Source organism: Orcinus orca, chromosome 16 (genome assembly GCF_937001465.1).
Source record: "Orcinus orca chromosome 16, mOrcOrc1.1, whole genome shotgun sequence".
NCBI lineage: Eukaryota > Metazoa > Chordata > Mammalia > Artiodactyla > Delphinidae > Orcinus > Orcinus orca.
This window is the reverse complement of record NC_064574.1, coordinates 81,450,781-81,474,889: the sequence shown is the minus strand read 5'-3', so window position 1 is coordinate 81,474,889 and position 24,109 is coordinate 81,450,781. Positions and strand designations below refer to the sequence as shown.

The following is a 24,109-nucleotide window of genomic DNA, read 5'->3' as shown; positions in this document are numbered from 1 at the left end:
GTGTAAGCGGCTGTGTAAATGAGATAGTCTGTGGCAGTGTGTAGAGAAAAGGACAGAGTCAAGGGAGAGAGGTCACAGGTTTGAGACTAGAAGACAAATAGCTGTCTGTAACAAGTTTTAAAGATTAATTTTTAAAGATTCCATTGACAGTCACTAATGTTTCTTGTTTAAACCGAAATAAATTTGGCCCCTGCACAAAAACACACTCCATCTGTCCTTCTGAAAAACTATTCTGTTTAATAGTGCATTTGATTTATGCTACAGGATGAGCAGGATTTGGAAAATATAATGAAAGGTCATCCCTTCCGCTGGGAAAACTCGGAGAGCTCCATCCTAAGCCAGCAAGGAGCCCTGATGCCAGGCTCAGACCCGAGCTTCCTCCTCTGGGCTGTGCTCTCTGCATTCACACTTGGCTGTTGAAGTCAGAGGTGGGGTCGGGAGAGGTCGGGCTGCTGGGGCCAGATGTCAGAGGTCATCGGTATAAGAGGGCAGGGCAAGCTGGCTGAGCGAGATCCTAAAAGTGTCCTTAGTTGTTAGGGGTTTAGATTAAATCACTTTCCATCACAGGAGTGGCAGGAGGAAAAGGGAGAGGAGAGGGGAGGGAACGAGACAGAGGCCAGTGCTAAATGCTTTTGATCCTTTCCCTCATGTTAGACTCACTGTCACAAAAGGGAAGAGTGAGTTCTCCACCCATATCGTCAGAATGCTCTTGGAAACTTGGTCTTGCTGCTCTAAGAGCCCTGAAGGATATACAGTCACTACAGAAAACCTCTCTTGGGGTCTTCCCCCATGCCCAACAAAATAACAAATCCCTCAGCACCAGATTCCCATAATTAATGAAGTCATGAAACAAAATAGCACATTCCTTATCCAAATTTAAAGCTGGATTAGAAGCAGTGGCTTTGAAATACAGCCTCCATTTCCCCTTTCTAGCAAAAACATGACCAAGAACATTCTTTCCACTTTCTTCTGTGCTGACTACGCTGATTCCAATTAGAGGAATCCTTGGAATTTTATTCCTATTGTGCTTCCATCCCCACCTTGGAAATGGTGTGAGAAAAATGGTCTAGTGCAAACTCCCTTCCCAAATGGAAGGAGACTGGTCCCAGAGCTTCCCTCTACTCCCAGCACTTAATCTGCTGCTTGCACCCTAATTTTTCAAGGCTGGTGCCATTCCTGGGAAAACTGACTAGGTTGCTAACCACTGTGCCAGGATGATTTGCCCAATATGCCCCATTCTCTAAGGCGAAAGGATGGAGTCGGAAGGGACACGTCCCAAATTGTTCATACTTATATAGTAAGGCAGGAGCTCTTGAAACTTAGAGGAAGTGAGGAAAACAGGCGTGTGGCTCTCTTTCACGTAGACTCTCTGATATTTAATTCAGCAGTAACTCGGAGAGAACTTTTGCTCACTCCCATTACATTCAAAGGCTTCTCTCCAGTGTGAATTCTCTGGTGGCGAACAAGAGCTGAGCTGTACCTAAAGGCTTTCCCACACTCACTACATTCATAGGGATTCTCCCCTGTGTGGATTCTTTGATGCTGAATAAGGCCTGAGCTATAGGTAAACTTCCCTCCACATTCCATACATTCATAGGGCTTCTCTCCAGTGTGGATCCTCTGGTGCTGATAGAGGTGTGAGCTCTGGCTGAAGGCCTTCCCACACTCGTTACATTCATAGGGCTTCTCTCCAGTGTGGATTCTCTGGTGATGAATAAGGGTGGAGCTCCTGCTGAAGGCCTTCCCACACTCGTTACAAGCATAGGGTTTCTCTCCAGTGTGGATTCTCTGGTGGTGAGTGAGGGTGGAGCTCCAGCTAAAGGTTTTCCCACACTCATTACATTCATAGGGTTTCTCTCCAGTGTGGATCCTCCGGTGGAGAATGAGAGCAGAGCTGCAACTGAAGGTCTTCCCACAGTCGTTACATTCATAAGGTTTCTCCCCAGTGTGGATCCTCTGATGCTGAATAAGATGTGAGCTCTGGCTGAAGGCCTTCCCACACTCACTACATTCATAGGGTTTCTCCCCGGTGTGGATTCTCTGATGCTGAATAAGGTCTGAAGTTCGATTAAAGCTCTTGCTACATTCATCACACTTATGGGGTCTGTCCCCCACAGGAAGTCTCTGCTGGGAAATAAGGTTGGAACTCACAGTGAAGCTGTTCCCCAGATCGCTGTATTTCTCACTTCTCCCTCCCATGGGGGTTCGCTTTTCCTCAACTGTCACTTGACCAAAATCCTGTATCTTCCTATTCAGTCTCTCTCCAGAGGAGCTCCCCAGCTGCCTCTTCAGACTGACTTCTTGTTCATAGGCTTCTTCAAACTTAAGACCCTGAGAAATATCCTTTTGGAATCTTCCCAATAGCACCCCGTGTGATCCTGTATCTTCAGAAATTTCTGGATCATGTTCAGTTCTGGTCTCACCATCTGGCACAATGCAAAACACAAATGTCACTTGTTCTTTGTGGGAAGAAGAATCAAAACCAGAGACAGTATAATCACATAATGTTCACAGGCTAAAAGCACATGACTCTTATCTGTGTGCAAAGAGGCCTACCCAGGCTGTACGTAGCTAAGGCAGAATAAGAGAACCAGGCCAAGGAAACAGGGAAGGAGAAAGGCAGGAAGGAAAATCGAGAAAAGAGGTGGAGGTGGAAGTGTAGAGAAAGTTGGATCAGGCAGAGGCAGGGAACCAAAAACAGAAGAGACAGGACATACGGTTTAATGAAGTGACAAAGTCCTAGAGGTCAGAGACTGAAGATAACCTGGGAGATGGTGACTGCAGAACAGTTAGAGGATGAAGTGGGGAGCAGGTACAAGAAACTAACCACAGACGGTGTGGAGAAAAGTGGGAAGGTGATGAATACAAAGCGACAAGGGTGAAGCCCTGTAGCCGCAGGAGAAAAGGACACTCGGGTCTGTAGTCGTGGCACCTATATGCCAAGTCCATGGAAACAGGCCTGAGACAGAGGTCAGTCCATCTCTGGGCCCCAGGCCTAGAAAGCTGTGCTACGATGTGAGGCTATGTCAACAGTTTCCAGGTTTGCCTTCACTATTTTCACTGCTCTGGGGTTTCGAAGGGAACTTCAGGCACAGAGGACAAGGGTAAAGGGTCCAGACTGTTAGCATTTTTAGTCTGTCAACATTGTAAGAGTAAAGGCAGGGCAGTGAGTGTTAGGGACAGAAAGAGCTGTTATCTCCCTCACCTGAACAGGTACCTCTCAGGACCTCTCTGCTCAGTGCCCTTCAAACCCAGGACCCTCGGCTCTTCCTCTCACTGCAGCCCAGAGATCATGTCAAAATTCAGAAATGGGAATCCTGCTCACAGGGAAAGACATGGGACAAGGTTTATCCTGTTCATACCAAATGGCCCCAGAGCTCAATCCCAGACCCAGGATCTGCAGGGGACAGAGAGGAAATGCATGGGGAGTTCTCAAATGGGAGTCAGGAAGACCCCCTGGTCTTGCCCAGGAGAATGTCCTCACTGAAAGCAGGCGAGGGTAAAGGAATGAAGAGTCCACAGACGACAGGTTAAGAAGCTAACTGCTCCCTAACGCAAGTTGAAATTTCTACAAGAGCAGCAGTTACACTAGGTCCATCCACAAATCAACAGATCCCTAAAGGAAGTCCGACAGAGAAGGGGAGGAGCTAGACAGAGTTCCAGAATGTTCACTTGGGCACTGAGCAGTACCTCACATGTTTAGGGATCCCAATATGTAATCTTTTGGGAAAATCTCTGGGTTATATGTTAATGTTAAGTCCTAAGAATAACATGGAAAAAAGTGCCAGATTTGAAAAGAAGTATAGAATGAAAAGGCCAGGGCTCGAGTCCTGCCAGTCACTAGCAATATGACCGTATGCAAAGCATAAGATCTCTGAGCTCTCTTTCCTCGCCTATAAATGAGGCTAATTCCAGCGACCTCAACAGCTGCATCACTGTGAGGATTAAATGAGAGAGTACCTATGAACACTCTTTATGAACTGCAAATTACTGTACAAATGGGAGTTGCTACTATTGTTAGAATTTTCTGAGACTAAGTCAGTCCTTAGCTAATGATTTTCAGTGACTCAACTATTACTAGCAAACAAGGAGGCAGAGAAATGCCAAGGGAGTTTTACTGAGGAAGCATCACTCCTTACCCAGGGAGAACACGTTCCCGTAATTCTCCAGCATCACATCCCTATAGAGGTCCCTCTGAGCAGGCTCCAAACGCTTCCACTCCTTCCGGATGAAATACACAGCCACGTCCTCAAAGGTCACCAACTCCTGAAACAACATGTTCTCCCGTGCAATTTCAGGCTGCAGGATGGGACTGGCAGAGCCAAAAGCTAATCGGAATGGGGCTGAATAACGCGTATTGGGAAGTGGGAGAGGAGGTCAGAGTGGAGGAGGAGAGAAGAGAGTCTGAGATAAAGCGAAGTTCCACTGTGTAGCAGGAAACGCCCACAGTCCTGATAGAGGGAATCGTAGGTTCAGGGCACTGAATGGGATGTTGCTACACAAAAAACTTCTGCAAAATGGGAAGGGAAAGAAGGATAAAGAAAAGCACAGCTTACCTGGGCCTTGGCCTTTAGCAGTGCAGCTGCCAACATCTCATCCCCCAGACTGTCCTTGTCGGAAAATGCAGGAACTTTTGAGGAAGGAAGAGCTGAGGACAATTAAAGGGTCCATGAGTCAGTCGATCTGCACTCGAGCCTCTCGACCTACAGAGAACTCACAGGTCCTGGGACAACCAAGGACCCACCCCCTCTTACATTTCTAAGTTTACTCCTTCTGCAGCTACAGAAGGTGCTTACACTTACGGCCAGCACGCTCAGCGTGGGCCTTCCTGCTTGAGGAAAGACGCCCAAAGCCCTGGTGACCCAGGCTCTCTGGTCTGCCCCAGGTCCTTTTCTTTCTTTCCAGTCACTCTACTCTCCATGACATCTGCCCAGAACTACTGTTAGTGATTCGTGTATTCTCGTCCATCCTCCCAAGCCTGGCCAGAACACAGCTATCCTGTTCATGTCCCTTCCATCATTCTCCACATCTCAAACTCCTGGACAAAATTCTTGACCAGAGGAAAACGGGCTTCATCTCAGCCCTGACTGAAGACACAATGCCCACAACTGTTCTCTTTTTCTCTATCCCCAGATCAAATCTACACACTACAAATGTTTCCTGTTATCTGTGCTTGATCGTACATCTTTTCCTGTAATTCTTTATTATTATTTATTTTGGCTCCGCCAGGTCTTTGTTGCGGCATGCGGGATCTTTAGTTGTGGCATGCGGACTTCTTAGCTGTGGCATGCGGACTCTAGTTCCCTGACCAAGGATCGACCCGGGCCCCCTGCATTGGGAGCATGGAGTCTTATCCACTGCGCCACCAGGGAAGTTCCAAGCTATACTTAACTAATGGCTTCATTCCGCCTTTCCCCACTAGGTGGGGAGCTAGTGAAAGGCAAGGACTATGTCCTATCCAGTCTGGATTCCAGAAGTTAGCCCAGCACCTGGTGAATGAGGGATTTCAACAGGTGATTGCTGAATGGCTGAATAAAAAGACGAGGGAACCCTGATTCCTTACCACTCTCAAGCAGGGCCTGAGGTTCCTGAGATACTCGATCAGCCTGAGTTTCCATGGGTCGGGTTTGAAGCTCGGATCTCTGGTCTCCTATTTGCAGAGTCAGCAAGAAGCAGGTTTGGAATGAGAATGAGGAAGCACTGTAGAAGGAAAAGTTCAAGGTTCAAAGATAATTTTATATATATATATACACACATATTTTAAATTTTATTTATTTTTGGCTGCATTGGGTCTTCGTTGCTGCGCGTGGGCTTTCTCTAGTTGTGGCAAGCGGGGCTACTCTTTGTTGATGTGTGCGGGCTTCTCATTGAGGTGGCTTCTCTTATTGTGGAGCACAGGCTCTAGGTGTGCGGGCTTAAGAAGTTGCAGCACACGGGCTCAAGTAGTTGCAGCACATGGGCTCAGTAGTTGCAGCACGTGGGCTCAGTAGTTGTGGCTCGGTGGGCTCTAGAGCACAGGCTCAGTAGTTGTGGTCCACGGGCTTAGTTGCTCTGCAGCACGTGGGATCTTCCTGGACCAGGGCTCGAACCCATGTCCCCTGCATTGGCAGGCGGATTCCTAACCACTGCGCCACCAAGCAAGTCCCAAAGATAATTTTTAAAAACCCTCTTGAATACAGAGGGGAACTAGCATTTCAGTTAGTACCAGAACAGCAAAGAGGAAATGCAGCAACTGGGATTAGTCTTTTAGGTCAAAGGCCAAAGTTCCTGGGCCACATCCCACTTTAGGCTCCCCCCCTAACACTGAGTGATATTTCTAACAACAAAAAATGGGGAACATGGGTGCCAAATGATGCCATTAGCAGAATGAAATATGAAGCAACTACTCAAATGAAAAATATTAAAGTGAAAAAGAGTGTTACACACAGACTGCAAAATGTAAGTTATATCAACTTTTAAGAATACTTGGAATAATGGATAATGCTAATGTATACAGATTTTTTATTTTATTTTTGGCTGCACTGGGTCTTTGTTGCTGCAGGCGGGCTTTTCTCTAGTGGAGGCGCGCAGGGGCTACTCTTCATTGCGGTGTACGGGCTTCTCATTGCGGCGGCTTCTCTTATTGCGGAGCATGGGCTGTAGGCGCACGGGCTTCAGTAGTTGTGGTGCGCGGGCTCAGCAGTTGTGGCTCGCAGACCCTAGAGCGCAGGCTCAGTAGTTGTGGCGCACGGGCTTAGTTGCTCCACGGCATGTGGGATCTTCCCGGACCAGGGCTCGAACCCATGTCCCCTGAATTGGCAGGCGGGTTCTTAACCACTGTGCCACCAGGGAAGCCCTATACAGATTTTTTTTAAAAACCCTCATAAATGTTAGAATTAGTAGAAGAAAAAGAAATTTACTGTGGTAAGTTTCTAGCTGTTATATTAAATGTAGATGCTATCCTTAGAGGAAGAGGGGCCATGAAAAAGCACCCAAATAACAGAGACCATGGGGGAGTTTCCGTAAGTTCTGTCTTAATTTAAAAACCCTGAGGAAACAATACCTGTCCCACAGAACCAGGGCAAATAGCTCAGATCTATTAAATTAAGATAAATTCAGGAACTCCCTGGCAATCTAGTGGTTAGGATTCGACGGTTTCACTGCTGTGGCCTGGGTTCAATCCTTGGTCAGGGAACTGATACCCCACAAGCTGTGTGGTGCGGCCAAACAAACAAACAAACAAAAAAGATAAGTTTTCTGCTTCCAGTCTCAGTCAAAGGTGGGATGTTATTGAAGGATTTAGTCCCTTTTTGTGGTCCTTGTGTCGTCTCATCACAGGGGTGGGTGTATATATTCGCCAGGTTCTGAGAGAGACTAGTCCCAGTTGCTGTGTTTCCTCTCCCCAAGAAGGTAGCAGCCAACCTTCTTTTTTATCTCCCTTCTCTCATAAGAGATTTCCTTGGATCAGAATGTAAGTCCCTGAAGCAAGAACCAATGCTTTTTAAAAAGCATAAGATTATTTATTACTCCATTTTTGTCCCTACTAAGGTCCCCACTCCCCAGTTGCTGTTCTCTGTTGCTCCAGGGAATAAGATGTAACATTAGTACCTAGACTAAGGTTTGGATCTCAAGTACAAGTTTGTTTTTCACAACTGAACGCTGTGGCAAGAATCAACAGATGGAGAATAGGTGCCGCAGCTGCCAGCACATCTTTACACTGAGGCAAGAACAGGGAAAACCCCTGGATTTTGTCTGCCTCCCTCTTTGTTCATTTGCTCGTGTAACAAACATTTGGTGAGTGCCAATTAACAGTGCAAAGCACTACTGGAAGGAGTTAGAAAATCAGCAATGCAAAAGGTATTTGCTTCATCATTACAGACTATTGTATTCACATTAAGGCATAAAAAGGGGAGGGGACCTAAGTCACCCAGAGTTCAGAGAACTCTAGTCTTTGGGCAGCAAGGGGATGTAGAAGGCCCATCACCAGTGCCATTACACAGTGAAAAGCAATGAATCAGGCATAAGCGAGACCCACTGACAATCAAGGTGACACACCCTCTTGCCACCATCACCCTCTTGGCTGGGGCCCTTCAACTCTTTCTCAGAGCCAGCCATCTTTTTCTGTCAACGAACTTTACAATCTCCAGGATTGGTTATAAGCAGGCACCCCCAACAAATCCGCTCTCAGTCTAAACTCTCCTTTAGAAAAGAAGGGAAAGTAAGAGGCTCTGACTCTGGAGAAGAAAGCAACACTCCCTCCTCCCAGCTGGGTTAACCAAAGCTGGAACTCAAACGGATATTGTTGAGAACAAGTCCCCGGTGTCTGGATCAGTAAACAATGTTTCTCATAGAAAGAAAAACCTCCATTGTGCCCCCAGAGCTTCAGGTCCTGGCAGGGCCCTTCCCCTGCTCCACTGCCAACCCCACTCTCTGGAGTGCGCCTGGGGACTGGGAAAGATGACCTGGCAGTGAGAACAAGTCATGGAAAGCTTTACCTCCTGGATTCTTTCCTTCCTTCTCTAGAGTTGGTCTCTAAACGGCCAGAGTAGCAGTTACTGGGAACTTGGCAGCCTCTGTTCAAGTTCTTGGGAATTCTGACTTTAGTTGATGCCAATGCTGTAGGACTAAGGGAAAAAAAAAGGCATTTTAAATGTTTATGTAAACTTCACTTCTAATCTAGATATTTAGAGATAAGAGGAAAAGAGAGGGGACATATGCTAATAAATACTGATTAAGACCACAACTGGTATTTGTGTTGAACCCTTAGAGCTGAAACAGAAGTCAAGGTTCTCCAGGTCAACCTCCCACCCAGGGCAAGAAACACCTCAAGTTCCTAAGGTTCTGGCAGCCAACTTGCTAGACACTCTCAGCTGCTTCAGCAGGGAGTCTGTCCCATTGCTGCACAGCTTAGCCATTAGAGAGGTCTTCGTATGGTAAACTAAAAACCTGCCCCTTGGACCTTCACCTCTCAGAGGCTTAGTGCCCTATGGACGTTCAATGATAGGATCTTCTCCTTCCACAAAATTCTCCACCAAACACCTGAAACCAAATGATGCCCACTCCACAAACTTCTCTTCTTGGGGATAAATACCTTCAGTTCCTCTAATTATCCCACAGACTTCAGGTTCAGCATCCTGCTTATCCTCTCCTGGAGTTTACACATGCCCTTCAGAATGGAAACACCGGTCGGTGTTCAGTCCCACTTGAAAAGCGAATCAAATCAGGGATCTATTACAACTGGAAATGGGACACAGTTGTACCACTCTACGAAAAAGACTCGATTTACTGGGCGCCAAGGGGATTATTCTGGAATCTGAAGAGTTTTAACTGCGCACACTTCGCTGAACTCATTCTCTGGTCCTCAGACCCAGCCCAGTAAAAAATCGACCCTCTCTCGTGCCGCGGGCGCGGATAACTGTAACTGTGTTAACATCAAATGAAAGCGTCTCGAGGAAAGACCAAGTTAGGGTCGTTGTCATCAGCTGTTTTAAAGAGAGGAACGCCTATCCAGCCGTACCAAAACTTTAAAGTACTCGAGTTGGGCGCTGTCACAGAACCATAACCGCAGCCCCTTTCCTCCCGCGACGCAGGGCCCGCTGGGGGGCGGGGTCCCTGGGGAAGCGGAGTCAGGACCAGAGCCTCCCGGCACCCTGCTCCGGGAGGGCCTGGGGACCCCGCGGGCCGCAGCGGCACGGACACCACCCCTTCCCCGGCGACCACTGCCTCCGTCCCACCGCGAGCCCCGGGGGCGGCCGGACTCACCCTGGGGGCAGGGACGGGAGATTTGGGGGGCCGGACACCGACCAGGCCCCGTCGGACCCTGTCACAGACCCACACACCGGGGACAGAACAAAGAACGGAAGTTCCCTCCGTTTCGCTTCCGGGTCGGTCCTATTCACCACCACCACCACCACCTCCCCCGGTCCCCCAACATCCACTTGTTCCTTCTAGGAAAATGGAAGGTCTTCGCCTCTCGGTGGTTTGCTGATTGGGCGCAGGGCCCCAGCACCGACGCGCCACTCCAGGCCTGCCGCACCGCCAGCTGCGCCTCCTGCTGGCCAGGCCGGGTGGGGCGCCGCGCACCTGGTCCTCAGGGCGCATGCTTGGCCGGGGCGCGGAAGGCGGGGCGCAGGGGGCTGAGTGGGACCTGGCTGCGCTCCCACGTGGTCTTCCGCGGGGCCGCCGAGGGCCGAGCCTTGCTCACCGTGTCCGAGGGATCTGAGTCCCAAGACGACACGCAGCAAACAGGAGGACGCTGGAAGGATTCAATATAGAACATTCACCCTTACTTGAAGTTTCCAAGTAAACCAAGTTTATGCTTCCAAACAAACCAAGTTTTGTGTTTGTTTCATGTAAAAATGCCTCCTTTAAATTACTAAAATCTGAAGAAAACATTCCGGCCCATCAGAGAGTTCACATGAGCACAAAACCTGTACAAGGCAAGCAAGTAGAAAAGACTTGGGGAAGTTACCGATGTAGATCCATCCAGATCGTAGAAAACTGGTGAAGCCCCATCACTGTGAAGAAGGTGTGAAACACGTGAAATGCTTGGGGGAATGAGGAGTGAGCTACGTGGCTCACTCAGCTTCACTCACTTTTATGCCCTCACAGGAGGAATCCTGGTAGTGAGGGAATCAAGTCTTTCAGATGATATACAAAATGAACTCTTGTGATCTCCTGATTTCCCTTATGGCCCTGCCTCGCAGTTGATCTCAATTTTTACTGCCTCCAATATTTGTAGTGCACCCATTCAGCTCTGCAACGTAACAGACCTTACTCTCCTGGGACTTCACTCTAAGGACAGTAATCTAATCAATTCCAAGAAAATACGGTAAGTGCTAAGAAAAGGTGATGAAGAGCAGGACCCTGTCCAGAGGTGAGAAGACTTTCCAGCAGTGATACAGGCTGGTGAGGGGAAGAGAGAGTGTTATCTGCACAGGCAGCAGCCAGGGCAAAGTTCCCGAGGTATGAGAACAATTCACAGGTAACAAAACTTGAGGGTGGCCTGAGAGGTGCAGGTGTATGACCCATCTCCAGTCCTTCCAGACCCCAGTGAGAATCTGAGCACATACTTGGAATAGCCAAGCCATTCAGTAGTCTCAGTTCCCCCCCTCACAAAGGCATTTTTTTCTTTTCCTCTTTTCAATACCTTATTCTTCCACTCCTCTCTCCAGGACAAGAACAGAGATGTAGGAGGAGGCAGTGGCAAGGAGAGGAGGGAAGGGTGGAGCAGAGTGATGCTCCTCAAAGTGGGATTGTATGTTTTGTAAACGTTCACCTAATGACAGTCTTCAGGAAACAGCTCTTAGATTCCCAGCACCGTCAATCCGATCAACTCTATTACTCTGGGGCCTAGAAGTCAGTTTGCAGCCGCCTGGTTTAATTCCCAGCAAGTTCTCAAAAGCCCTGCTATTAATGCTTTTCTTGAGTCTGTGGACCTAGAAGTGCCATGAGTCACGGAGGGGATACCCAAGGCAGTCCATCAAGGTGGGGAAGAAAACACTTAAACTTCCATATAGCTTTAATCTAAAAGCAAGGAAAGAAAATAGAGTAAAAAATGTAAGCCTTGGTAAGCACAGCCACTGAGGCTTGATGGGCTCTGAGTAGGGTGTTCCTGACCTGGCTGGAGCCCGGGGCCCCCACCCGCCCCCGCCCTGCCCCTTCCTGTCACCTGGGGCCAACGAAATGACCATTAAGAAGTGATGCCATGGGACTTCCCTGGTGGTCTGGTGGCTAAGGCTCTGCCCTCCCAATGCAGGGGGCCCGAGTTCCATCCCTGGTCAGGGAACTAGATCCCACATGCCACAACTAAGACCCAGCACAGCCAAATGAATACATAAATATTAAAGTGATGAAACAGTCCATTTGTCCTAAAGTAAGCTGCAGCTGTGGCTTTGCAAACAGATTAGAACAAAATTGTATCTATCTTGTTCTGTATCGCAGAAGAGACTTACACAAGAATTTATCTCTGAAGCCTAGAATTTGGCTTAGAATTGTTCATATCTCTATTTCCTCTTGAATCAGATTTGGTAAGTTAATTTCTTCTATGAATTTATCTGTTTCATCTAAAACCTCGAATCTTCCGGTATGATATTATTTGTAACATTATCTTATCTTTGAAGTATCTAATTTTGAGCAGTTTTCAAAGTATGTTCTGTGGACCTGTGTGGGTCCCTGCAACCAGGTGGTCTGGGAGGTCAAAACTGTTTTCATAAGATAGATTTTTTTGTCTTTCTCACTGTGTTGACTTTGCAGTGATGCTACAAAAGTAATGGTGGGTGAAACTGCTAATGCCTAAGCATAAATTTCAGGTAATGGCACAAAACTGAACTATTATATTCTTCATTGCCATGCATTCATAGTTTTTTTAAAAATCCAGTTTCATTTAAGAATGTCCTTGATGAAGCAGTAAAAGTATTGATTTCATTTTAAAAATAATAAGCTTTATCAGAGGTCCATAGAAGGAAGGGTACTGGTGGCCGTATGTGGGTCTCATGTCAGACTGTAGCCGTTTTCAGACAAGGATATGAGGACCTGGGGGAGGGGGCATAGGGAAGGGGGAGGGTGGAGAACACACAAATCTTCCCAAAGAGTGTGAGGACACAGCCAGTTCTGAAAGAATCAATTCCCAGATCCTTCTTTCTTTTTTTTTTTTAAGTTGTTTCAAACTAGTTTATTTAGGGGTTCCATTTTCACTCCTCAATAGATTTTATGTATTTCTCATATGCTTCTTCACTCATTAGGTCATCTAGTTCTGAAGGGTTACTGAATGCTTTCTTGATCAGCCAACCATCTTCATAACAAGATTTGTTGACAAGTCCTGGATTTTCTGCTAGAGCTTCATTCATTTCTGTTACATCTCCTGATAGAGGAGAGTGGAGTTCACTAGCAGCTTTCACACTTTCCAAAGCACCAAATTCCTCGTTTGTTCAATTTTGTCCCAACTTCAGGCAGACTACAGTAAACAACATCTCCCAAAGCTTCCTGTGCAAAACTCCTGATTCCCTTGGTTCCCACATCGTTTTCTGTTGTTACCCATTCATGTTTGTGAATTCACGACCCGACAGCAGAGCCGGGCCAGTGTGCCACGGCGACAGAGACGGTGCACAGGCTGCAGACCTCGGCCCTGCACAGTCCCCACAGCTTTCAGTGCCATGTTTGCCGCAGATCCTCATTTTCTATCTGTTCACATTTAAAACTGCTCTCCTGGAAAGCATCCCAGTGGCCAGGGCACCCTCTTTCTCGGTCACCTTCCCCACCTGGCAGAAGATAGGCTTCTCGCCCCCAAATCTTGCAATGGTGCATTGCCCTCAGGGTGTCAAAACTTCTGGGGTACCAAACAAAAGGATTCTTTGGGAATCTTGCGTCCAATATATACTTTTTCATTATTGGAATAAAATTGCTTTACGATGTTGTGTTAGTTTCTGCTGTACAATGAAGTGAATCAGCTATATGTATACCTACATCCCCTCCCTCCTACCCCCCCACCCATCCCACCCATCTAGGTGGTCACAGAGCACCAAGCTGAACCCGCTGTGCTATACACCAGTTTCCCACTAGCTATTTTACACATGGTAGTGTATATATGTCAATCCTAATTTCCCAATTTGTCCCACCCTCTCCTTCCCCCACTGTGTCCATACACCCATTCTCTACATCTGCGTCTGTATTCCTGCCCTACACATAGGTTCACCTGTACCATTTTTCTAGATTCCATATATATGCGTTAATATGTGATACTTGTTTTTCTTTTTCTGGCTTACTTCACTCTGTATGACAGGCTCTAAGTCCATCCACATCTCTACAAATGACCCAATTTCGTTCCTTTTTATGGCTGAGTAATATTCCATTGTATATATGTACCACATCTTCTCTATCCATTCATTTGTACTTGGACATTTAGGTTGCTTCCATGTCCTGGCTATTGTAAATAGTGCTGCAATGAACATTGGGGTACATGTGTGCTTTTGAATTATGGTTTTCTCAGGGTATATGCCCAGTAGGGGGATTGCTGGTTCATATGGTAGTTCTATTTTTAGTTTTTTAAGGAACCTCCATACCGTTCTCCATAGTGGCTGTATCAATTTACATTCCCACCAACAGTGCGAAAGGGTTCCCTTTTCTCCACACCCTCTCCGGCATATATTGTTTGTAGATTTTTGATGATGGCCATTCTGACTGGTGTGAGGTGATACCTCACTGTAGTTTTGATTTGCATTTCTCTAATAACTAGTGATGTTGAGCATCTTTTCATGTGCCTCTTGGCCATCTGTATGTCTTCCTTGGTGAAATGTCTATTTAGGTCTTCCACCCATTTTTTAATCGGGTTGTTTGTTTTTTTGATATTGAGTTCCATGAGCTGTCTGTATATTTTGGAGATTAATCCTTTGTCCTTTGCTTCATTGGCAAATATTTTCTCCCATTCTGAGGGTTGTCTTTTCATCTTGTTTATGGTTTCCTTTGCTGTGCAAAAGCTTTTAAGTTTAATTAGGTCCCATTTGTTTGTTTTTATTTTCATTACTCTAGGAGGTGGGTCAAAAAAGAGCTTGCTGTGGTTTATGTCAAAGAGCATTTTTCCTATGTTTTCCTCTAAGAGTTTTATAGTGTCTGGCCTTACATTTAGGTCTTTAATTCATTTGGAATTTATTTTTTGTGTATGGTGTTAGGTAGTGTTCTAATTTCATTCTTTTACATATAGCTGTCCAGTTTTCCCAGCACCACTTATTGAAGAGGCTGTCTTTTCTCCATTGTATGTTCTTGCCTTTGTCATAAATTAGGTGACCATATGTGTGTGGGTTTACCTCTGGGCTTTCTATCTTGTACCATTGGTCTATATTTCTGTTTTTGTGCCAGTACCATACTGTCTTGATTACTGTAGCTTTGTAGTATAGTTTGAAGTTGGGGAGCCTGATTCCCTGAGCTCTGTTTTTCTTTCTCAGGATTGCTTTGACTATTTGGGGTCTTTTGTGTTTCCATACAAATTGTTAAATATTTTGTTCTAATTCTGTGAAGAATGCCATTGGTAGTTTGATAGGGATTGCGTTGAATCTGTAGATTGCTTTGGGTAGTATAGTCATTTTCACAATATTGATTCTTCCAATCCAAGAATATGGTGTATTTCTCCATCCGTTTATGTCATCTTTGATTTCTTTCATCAGTGTTTTATAGTTTTCTGAATACAAGTCTTTTGCCTCCTTAGGTAGGTTTATTCTTAGGTATTTTATTCTTTTTCTTGGTACCCCAAAACTTCTGGGGTACCAAACAAAAGGATTCATTGGGAACCTTGCTGCCAATATCGAGTAGGTGAATAAGTCCTTTGTGATTCAAGTGATTTCCTATTATTTCCCTCCAAAAAAAATGAGAGGAGGCCAAGGCCATCGCTGGTGATAGATCACAATATGATTTTGGCAGATAAAATTGACATTGCTATAACTATATTCCTTTCACCACTCATCTCACTTAAGTAGGGAATTCCCTGGCTGTCCAGTGGTTAGGACTCGGCGGTTTCACTGCCGGGGCCCAGGTTCCATCCCTGGTCGGGGAACTAAGATCCCACAAGCTGTGCGGGGCACGGCCTAAATTAATTAATTAATTAAAAAACAAAAGTAGCAGGGCGATCAGCTCCGTGCTTTGCGATGACCTAGAGGGTGGGATAGGGAGGATGGGAGGGAGGCTCAAGAGGGAGGGGATATGGGGACATATGTATGCATATGGCTGATTCACTTTGGTGTAGAACAAAAACTAACACAGTATTGTGAAGCAGTTATACCCCAATAAAGATCTATTAAAAAAACAAAAAAAAAACCCCAAAAGTAGTAATAGACATAATATTTCATTCCGGTAATAAGTAATGCCCATCTATTGAGAAAAACAAGACAGTTCCCTCCATCTCACTGAGATAAATTCTAATAAAAATAACTTTTTGTTACTCATAGATCAGATTTGTTACACATTTCTTTTTTTTTAAATATTTATTTAAGTTTTGGCTGCATCGGGTCTTAGTTGCGGCATACAGGATCTTTTGTTGCGGTGCACGGGCTTCTCTCTAGTTGTGACACACGGGGTCATTAGTTGCAGCAGGTGCGTAGGCTCCAGAGCAAGGGGGCTCAGTAGTTGTGGCACTCGGGCTCTAGGGCGCAAGGGCTTAGTTGCTCTGTGGCATGTGGGATCTTAGTTCCCCAACCAGGGATAGAACCCAAGTCGTCTGCATTGCAAGGTGGATTCTTAACTACTGGACCGCCAGGGAAGTCCCTATTGTACATTTCTATTTTGATCAATTGTAAAGTCCTACTTATCATGATAACCCAATCCAGGAGAAATTTTTTTAAATACTTAAAGCCTTATATTCACGGAAAACTTTAATTAAATTTCAGTTTATATACAATTTTTTTTGCAGAGAATTATGGTAAGTCGATCAGTTATCAGTAGGTACCAATCTTGTTTCATCTGCAGTCCCACTCGTCCTCCTCCTGATTATTTTGAAGCAAATCCCAGATATAACATCATTTTTTGTGTAAATATTATTTTTCACACTTAAAAAAATTGAAGTAGAGTTACAATATTATATGAGTTTCAGGTGTACATTATAGTAATTCAGTATTTTTATGTAAATATTTATTTTACAGAATAATTACAGTATAATTGCCCATATGATAAGGACTCATGAAACATGGAACTATGAAACCAAACCTCTGAAGGACAGAATCGCCCCCAGCTGAGAACCACTGGGTTAGGGTGAAAAGGTCTCTCCCTGAGATTAGTTAGGATGGCTGCCTTCCTTCAGAGAACTGGTGAGGCTGGGGAAGGGCACCTTGGCTCTGGAAGCAGCAGCTGGAGCCGAGTACCAGATTCCATGACCACACTCCAAACGTGGCTTTGGGAATAGCGTTGTTTCTCATGTAGTTTGTCTCCTTTGAGAGAGATTCAACCAAGTTCCTCAGCTGACTGAGCTCAAGCTGCAGTCCCATCCCTGAGGGACAATTGACAAGGAAGCTGCCCCATCTTTTCTGCTCCAGGGCAACCTGGCTCCCAGGATGTAGAAAAAAGGTTTTAGCCTATTTGTCTGCGAGCTGCCTTCATCCAGTGACACACTGTGGAAAGAGCTGGCCTGCAAAAGCTGCTGCCCTCAGGGTAAGACCCTGTGCCAGGCCCCAAGGCCAGCCTGGGAGCAAGGACTTCCACTCCACCCTTGTGCTCAGGAACCACCATCACCAGGCCAGTTTCTCCCCATCACCTGGCCCCTCCTGTCCAACATCTCAATATAGGACCCAAGAGGACTCAAGACAGGTGTCTAGGGAATTACCTGGTGGTCCAGTGGTTAGGACTCCACACTTCCATTGCAGGGGGCACAGGTTCGATCCCTCTGGGAACTAAGATCCTGCATGCCCCGGTGGCTTGGCCAAAAAGAAAAAAAAAATAAATTAAATTAAAAATAAATAAATAAAAATAAAATGCTTCTTTAAAAAAAAAAAAAATACAGGGTCTAAGTACTCGGGCATCCGGGACAGTGGGAGGGAGCAGGCTTGAAGCTCTGGGGAGGGACAGACAGGACATCTGGATGTCCTTCTATTCCAGCTCTGTGCGTGTGAGCATTCTTAGGGGATCCACCTGGACCCCAAACTGAATTAGAGGGGCACTCTAGTTAGTTTTTAGTGGTTATTGGAAACGGATGCATGATTCTATAGTTCTCTTTCACCTTTACATCAAGTGCCCTAAGATTCTGTACGGGGATGGCATTTTTTCTTCACATCCCTGGAATAAGAGAGCCCCCTTTATCCTGTCTTTTGGTCAGAACTGCTGTGCTAATCCCGTTGGATCACCACTTTACACCGCACAGCCCAGGGCAACAGCGGCTCTGGGGCATCCAGCTGTAAGCGTTTCCTGCTCAGTAACTGGAAGTTCCTGGCCTCAGGGAGGTGTTAGCGCTGCAATCCGGTGCTTCATCGCGCGTGTAATTTAGCCTCTCCAGGATAACTCGCGCGAAGAAGGGGAAGGAGGGTGATGAAGGGCCCCGGACAGCACGCAGAATCCGAAGGCAGGATCCTTCTCAGAGTTGGGAACTCAAGGAACTTTAAGGGAAGCAGGCAATCCCTAAGCGATCTGACCCAGCTTCCTCCTCTGTGGGTCGATTCCATTCTCCTCTCTACGAGCCCACTCCGCTTACTCATGCGCATGCGCACAGGACCCCAGGATTAGTTAGGCGTCTCAGCCACCGTTTCTTGTCCGTACTGAAGGCTTCTCTGAGGCCAGAGGAAGGGAGATAATGTGCTTTTACATCCAGGAGTGAGTCCCATTGGTGGCCACAGGACAGGAAGGCCTCTGTTGGGAGGTCAGCTCACTTGTCAGTTATTTTCAGAGGTGGCAAAAATTCATATGGGTTTTTTGCAAATGAAGTTTTCAATTTTGGATAAGTAGCCAGATTCCCTGGATGGCACATGCTATGAACGGCTATGGCTGGGCTGGAGCCCAGAGTCTGTCTGCTTCCCGTGGGTGGAGGGCGGGCGTCCTGCACCCGCGCCCAGCAGGTCATCTCCCAGGGGCCGCCACACTTGACTGCGGCCCTTCCGTTTATCTCCACGGCCGCTGCTTGTTCCAGTAAGGCCTGCCTGTAGCCCTCGAGTCGTGACTGGCTCCCGCAAGATGTTCCGATGAAACTCCAGGTAAGATTCATCCTCTGAAACTACAGGTGAGGAGATGGAGAGAGATGTATATACCCGCTAGGATTGTTAGAGATCAGGAAGTCGACGTAAGTTGTACCAAAGAACCTTTATTTCCTGGTAAGCAGGAGGCAGGGTGAGAGTGGAGGGGTCAGGGTTGAGGAAAAAGGGGCTTCCGACCAGGTGCCCAGCCTGGGTGCCTGGGACGAGTTACAGGTGATCAGAGACTCCTCGGCACTTGGATGGCCAGCAGGCTGCGTGGTTTTAGGGTGGCGTCGTCGGAAACGGGGAGAAGGAGGTTGGTATATGGGAGATTTCACAGAGGTAAAACCAAGAGCGCTTGGCAAAGGATTAAAACGCCGAGAACGAGGGACCCAGAGGACTAGAAGAGATGATAATTTTTTGATCTTCACTGCATTGGGATCCACTCAGAGTCTTCTAGTTCCCTGCAACATTTGAATACTAGTCACTCTCTTTTTCTGGATTGTAACTCCCAGGGGAGAGACATGTGGGCAAATTTATCTTAGCTACCCCCACAGAGCCTTAATCAATTAGAAAATTAATGCTGCTTTATTTCTAGATTAAACTCTTCTGGCCACCTCCAGGCCTGAATGAAGGGTGAATGTGTATCCTCTCTTTGCTTATCTTCCTGGATAAAGAGCTCAGTGGTGTGTGTGTGTGTGTGTGTGTGTGTGGCGTTCCGGGGGGTGGGGGGTAGGAAGTGCCCAGGAGATGTGGCCTGCCCACAGCTGACTAGCCTGTTGTGTGTTCCAGGAGCGTACTCGAGGCCGGAACCATAGGATTCTATGAACTGAAACTGGCCAGCTCGTCCTCTCTTCCCGCCACATGGGGGGCTGCCACAAGTGACCCAGGGGGCCTGTGCAGCCCCAGCCCAATAACAAGGCCACTTGTTTTCATCAATGTGGGTTTGGAGGGGGCAGTCATGGTGGCCTTGTGAGTCATCACCCCTCTGTGCAAGGCAAGGGTGTCCGGACAGGTCACCTTTCAGGCCACTGGCTTATGCCATTGCTGCCTAAGCCAGTGGCCTGAGTATCTGCTGGGCTGGGCTCACAACACAGCCGCAGTACCTGGCTCCTGGTAGTCAGGTCAGGGTGCTCGGCACAGTGGTGGGCAAGGTCCTAAGGACTGCAGGGTGAAATGCAACAACATGCATGGGTGCAGAAAGAAAGGGGCCACCTGGGCTGGGGCATTTACAGGAGGCCAGGAGGTACCAACCCTCCATGCAAGGGAAGGGACAGCAGTGAATCATGGGTGCTGACCCTGGAGTGCGAGGCCCAAGAAGGAGAAGCCTGAGGGTTCAGCTTCCCCTCTGCCGCCTCCACCGTGCCCTGCAGGTTAGCTTTCCCCGCTGCCCTGCAGCTCAGCTGGAGGATTAGTGGGGTCTCCTGCTGGTGGTTATTGTTGCCCCTGGCAAATGTGTTAGATTTCTTGGTCCTTGTTCCTGTAGGGGAAGAGGTGTCTGAATTCAACTGATGCTTCTGCACCTTTATACGTAGCAGGAATTGATGGCTTACATGCTTGCACTTTTCCAGTCCCTTAAGTGTTAGAGGGGATTTTCCCATTCAGGGACTGCTGTATGTAGAGGGTGACAGTGGAACACGGAGATCACTCCTTAACCCTCCTTCCTTCCACCTCCGATGGTCCAACAGAAACAATAAAGACTGTGAAGCAAGAAAGGGAAATCACAGCTTTTCTTAAAAACGGGATTGCTGCCTGTGCTCTCAGAGAGGCCCCTCTCACTGCAACAGCGCCACCTGCTGACACAGCCACAAGGTACCTCTGCCACTGAAGAACTCCAGACCCAGGAGGCTTTGTAGCTCTCCAGCTTGATACCCCATTTTCGGATGAGTCAAGTCGAACCTGACAGTTAACAAGATGGGAAGAGCCTAAGAGGCCTCGCTAAGTCAAATAGAAATGGTATATTTAAAAGCGCAGTCAGCCTGGCCCTTGAGGGATTTTACATGAAAAAGTGGCAGCTACTTACCTTGGGAGAAACCACCTGAAACAAGGTCCTGATTCTGGGGCCCTCAAGTGTCACAGGTTCCCTTAAATGCCCGGCCTTGGTTCACTGATGACTTAGCCAAGGTGAAACCTGATGGGTGCGTTGGGTGGCCACTGCCATCCAGCCTCATGGCCAGCTACGTAAAACCGGAAGTGGATGTCACGATGGGCAGAAGTCAAGGCCATTCTCATCCTGAGTCTGGCCAGCACTCCCCTTGATGAACCTCGTTACATTTTACCGACTTGGGCTACTAGCCAATGGCCTGGCTGCTTGGTTCACTTGGAAGAGGACAGATATGGAGAATTAAAGACACACCCTTGGGGCGGTAAACTATGGAATCACACCTTGGTCCTATCTGACAGATGGGTCATTCATGTGGATGCCCAGAGTGGGGACCTGGTCTCTAAGACTCCCTGGCTGTTGATCAAGCCTGCACCGCCCAGAAGCTCCCTCCTGTTCCTGGTAAACTGACTCCATCGAACCTTTAACACCTGCTATGGGCTCTCTTGATGCTGGTGTCCCTGTTCCAGGCCAGTCGGCTGACTCAGGCCACGTCATTATAGCCCTTGAAACTGTGTTATGTTTTAGGCTTTGCAGATCCTCTACAGTCTGATATTGATGCACCTTCTGTTACAAAAGCCACTCACCGGGGGCCAATAGTCAAGGTGTTGGATGGACATTCCACACTCCCTACCACCCACAGCATCTGGGTACCACGCACTGGAATGACCTCTTTCAAGTCAGCTCTACTTCCCTCACTTCCTTCTGGTCCACACACTGTAGTAAGGCAGCCTGGTCACTGAATGTGGCTGTCCCTTCTTGGTTGGCCATCTCTTGGGTAATGATCAGGATGAAAGGGATGGGGGGCTTTCTAGACTTATTTTGAAAATCCAAGAGTCTGCCCTGACCACTTGTTGGTATGGCATTTCTTTTCTTTCCCCTAATAGCTACCCTAGGCCAGCCTGGCTGGTAGACTCTCTTGAGTACAGCCCAGTCAAAAGGGAGCCTAGAGAATTCCAGCTTAATTCTGGCCCAGCCATCAGGATTCTCTTGTTGGATTGATGTGGTTCTAGATCATGTGACTGAGGACACTGCTCTCTCCAGCTCCCCTATAGTGGCTCACACTTGCTGTGGCAGGCTAGACAGTGGCCCCAAGATTTCTGGGTCCTAATCCTTGGAACCTGTGAAGGGGATTTTGCAGATATGATTAAGTTAAGAATCTTCAGATAGGGAGATTATCCTGGATTATCCCAGTGGGCACTAAATGTAATCCCAAGTGTCCTTATAAGAGGGAGGTAGAGACAGATTTTACAACAGAGGGCAATATGATAATGGGAATAGAAGGACAAAGAGAGAGATTTGAAGACGCTGCTAAAATACTGGATTTGAAGACAAGGAAGAAGCCATGAACTAAGAAATGTAAGGAATGCAGTTCTAGAAACTGGAAAAGACATCAAAAGGGATTCTCCCCTAGAAGGAATGTGGCCCTGCAGACACTTTGGTTTCAGATCAGTGGAAACTATTTCAGACCTCTGACCCCCAGAACTGTAAGACAATAAATGTGTGATGTTTTAAGCCACAAAGTCTGTGGTAATTTATTTCAGCAATGATGGGAAACAAATACATGTGCCACAGTGGCCAGAGTAATGGGTCTTTGTAAATTTTGTAAAAATGCCTCGTCACTCACACCTGACCCATCTGAACAAAAGGTCTGGAAATAGGGGATAATTGGAGAAAAGGAGAAGCCATAGTTACTGGGATGTGACATCCACCACCATCCATAGTTACTTTTTCTTGTGATGAGAAATTTTAAGATGTACTCTCGGGAATTCCCTGGTGGTCCAGTGGTTAGGACTCTGCGCGTTCACTGCCGGGGGCCCGGGTTCAATCCCTAGTCAGGGAACTAAGATCCCACAAGCTGCTTAGCATGGCAAAAAAAAAATAAAAAATAAAAAAATAAAGGTGTACTCTCTTAGCAGCTTTCACATATGTGCCTTCTTTGCAGGCTCTCTGAGCAGACCCTCTCTCTGCTCTATTCCCCACCAGCCCAGTCACCTCTACTCTGTCTGTGGAAGGAAAAGTTAACAAAACAACAAAGTGATACAGTATGTTTAGTTTTGTTGGAAGGGAAAAAAAGAACAGTGGGATAGCTGCTTTAACACCATCATTTCAACCTGAGGTTTTGATGGTAGTTTTTTGTGTTTTTTTTTTTAATTTATAGTTTTGGCTGTGTTGGGTCTTCGTTGCTGCGCGCGGGCTTTCTCTAGTTGGGGCTACTCTTCGTCGTGGTGCGCAGGCTTCTCATGGCGGTGGCTTCGCTTGTTGCAGAGCACGGGCTCTCGAGGCGCACCAGCTCAGTAGTTGTGGTGCAGGGGCTTAGTTGCTCCGCGGCATGTGGGATCTTCCTGGATCAGGGATCAAACCCGTGTCCCCTGCATTCGCAGGTGGATTCTTAACCACTGCGCCACCAGGGAAGTCCCTGATGGTAGTTTTTTAAAATACAATGCACTTTAAAGAAATGCTCAGTTGAGCTTACTTCCAAAGCATGTATAAACAACTGATTCAATTTCCAAGTCATCTTTAAATTTCACAATAACAACTGTTTTATGTGTTGTATAGTTATCTGAACAATGTTTCAAAAGCATTTGAAACAACAAAAAGACAAAGGAATTCTCTGATTGAAACAGCAATGCAAACTAGCAATTTCAACACCAGAATAATTTTTTTTTTGAGTCTTCAATCTAGCTGAGAAGCATTACAGTCCTCAGAAGCTGCCTATTATTTAAGAGATACATGTTTCTGACCTCACTTTTCCTAAGAGAAGTGAGGCATATATAGAGAAGTGAGGTTTTCCCATAACCCTCTCAGTTGACGGGGAGGTTTTTCACTCGTTGGGGATTAAAACGAGAGAAACTCTTAACTTCCCTTTGGCCAGAAGACGTCTCTCCCTGCAGGATTTCTCAGGCCCCTTCCTTTGAGGGCTGCTTGCCCTTTAACTTCCCTTCACTCAGGCTCCATTTAGGAAAGATTGCTTAACTCACAGAAGGCACCATTATCACCAGAAAACATCTCCTGGGACCTGCTGGTTCTGGGCATGAGTAGCCTCCATAGAGTCAAGATACAGGTCTCTACCTGCTCTCTAAGTGCTAACACTTTGGGTTCAGTGTAGACACACACTAAAAGAGCCAGCGAAATTGTAGGGGCAACAAGATGGAGTAAACCCAGTGTACACAACTTGCTTGGGTGCAGGGTTGGGGAGAGGGCTGGAGTAGGCCAGGTTTGCCAGAGGTGAGTTTGGAAAGGATGATGGAGATGGAGGGTAGAGGGAGGTTGGAAGAGGTTAGAAAACACTAGGGGGTGTTCCTAGTGCCCTAGGTAATACAGAAGGAGGAAAGATAGGACGTGTGGATGGAGCCTCTCAAGACCAGGCTCCACCGCCAAAGCATTCACT

General features: G+C 46.9%; 1 protein-coding gene and 1 long non-coding RNA gene across 6 annotated transcripts; one reads left to right on the top strand and one right to left on the bottom strand.

The window, feature by feature from the left end:
- Positions 1–214: 214 nt before the first annotated feature.
- ZNF3 (zinc finger protein 3) lies at positions 215–9,979 on the bottom strand. 5 transcript variants are annotated; one of them, XM_033426563.2, is made up of 7 exons: positions 9,742–9,979; positions 9,071–9,216; positions 8,475–8,603; positions 5,564–5,700; positions 4,557–4,648; positions 4,140–4,266; positions 215–2,426 (listed from the first exon to the last, which is right to left on the bottom strand). In XM_033426563.2, exons 4-7 carry the CDS (start codon positions 5,616–5,618, stop codon positions 1,357–1,359), a joined length of 1,344 nt encoding a protein of 447 aa, XP_033282454.1. In that variant the 5' UTR covers positions 5,619–5,700; positions 8,475–8,603; positions 9,071–9,216; positions 9,742–9,979; the 3' UTR covers positions 215–1,356. The 5 variants fall into 5 exon arrangements, 4 of the variants coding, with proteins under 4 accessions (XP_033282454.1, XP_033282455.1, XP_033282457.1 ...); XM_033426564.2 differs by having other exon boundaries at positions 9,071–9,181; XM_033426566.2 differs by having other exon boundaries at positions 9,071–9,145.
- Positions 9,980–10,060: 81 nt separating this feature from the next.
- Positions 10,061–22,619, top strand: LOC125961437 (uncharacterized). Its single transcript, XR_007472167.1, has 2 exons — positions 10,061–18,638; positions 20,104–22,619. It is a non-coding gene; the product is annotated as an uncharacterized LOC125961437 (long non-coding RNA).
- Positions 22,620–24,109: the final 1,490 nt, after the last annotated feature.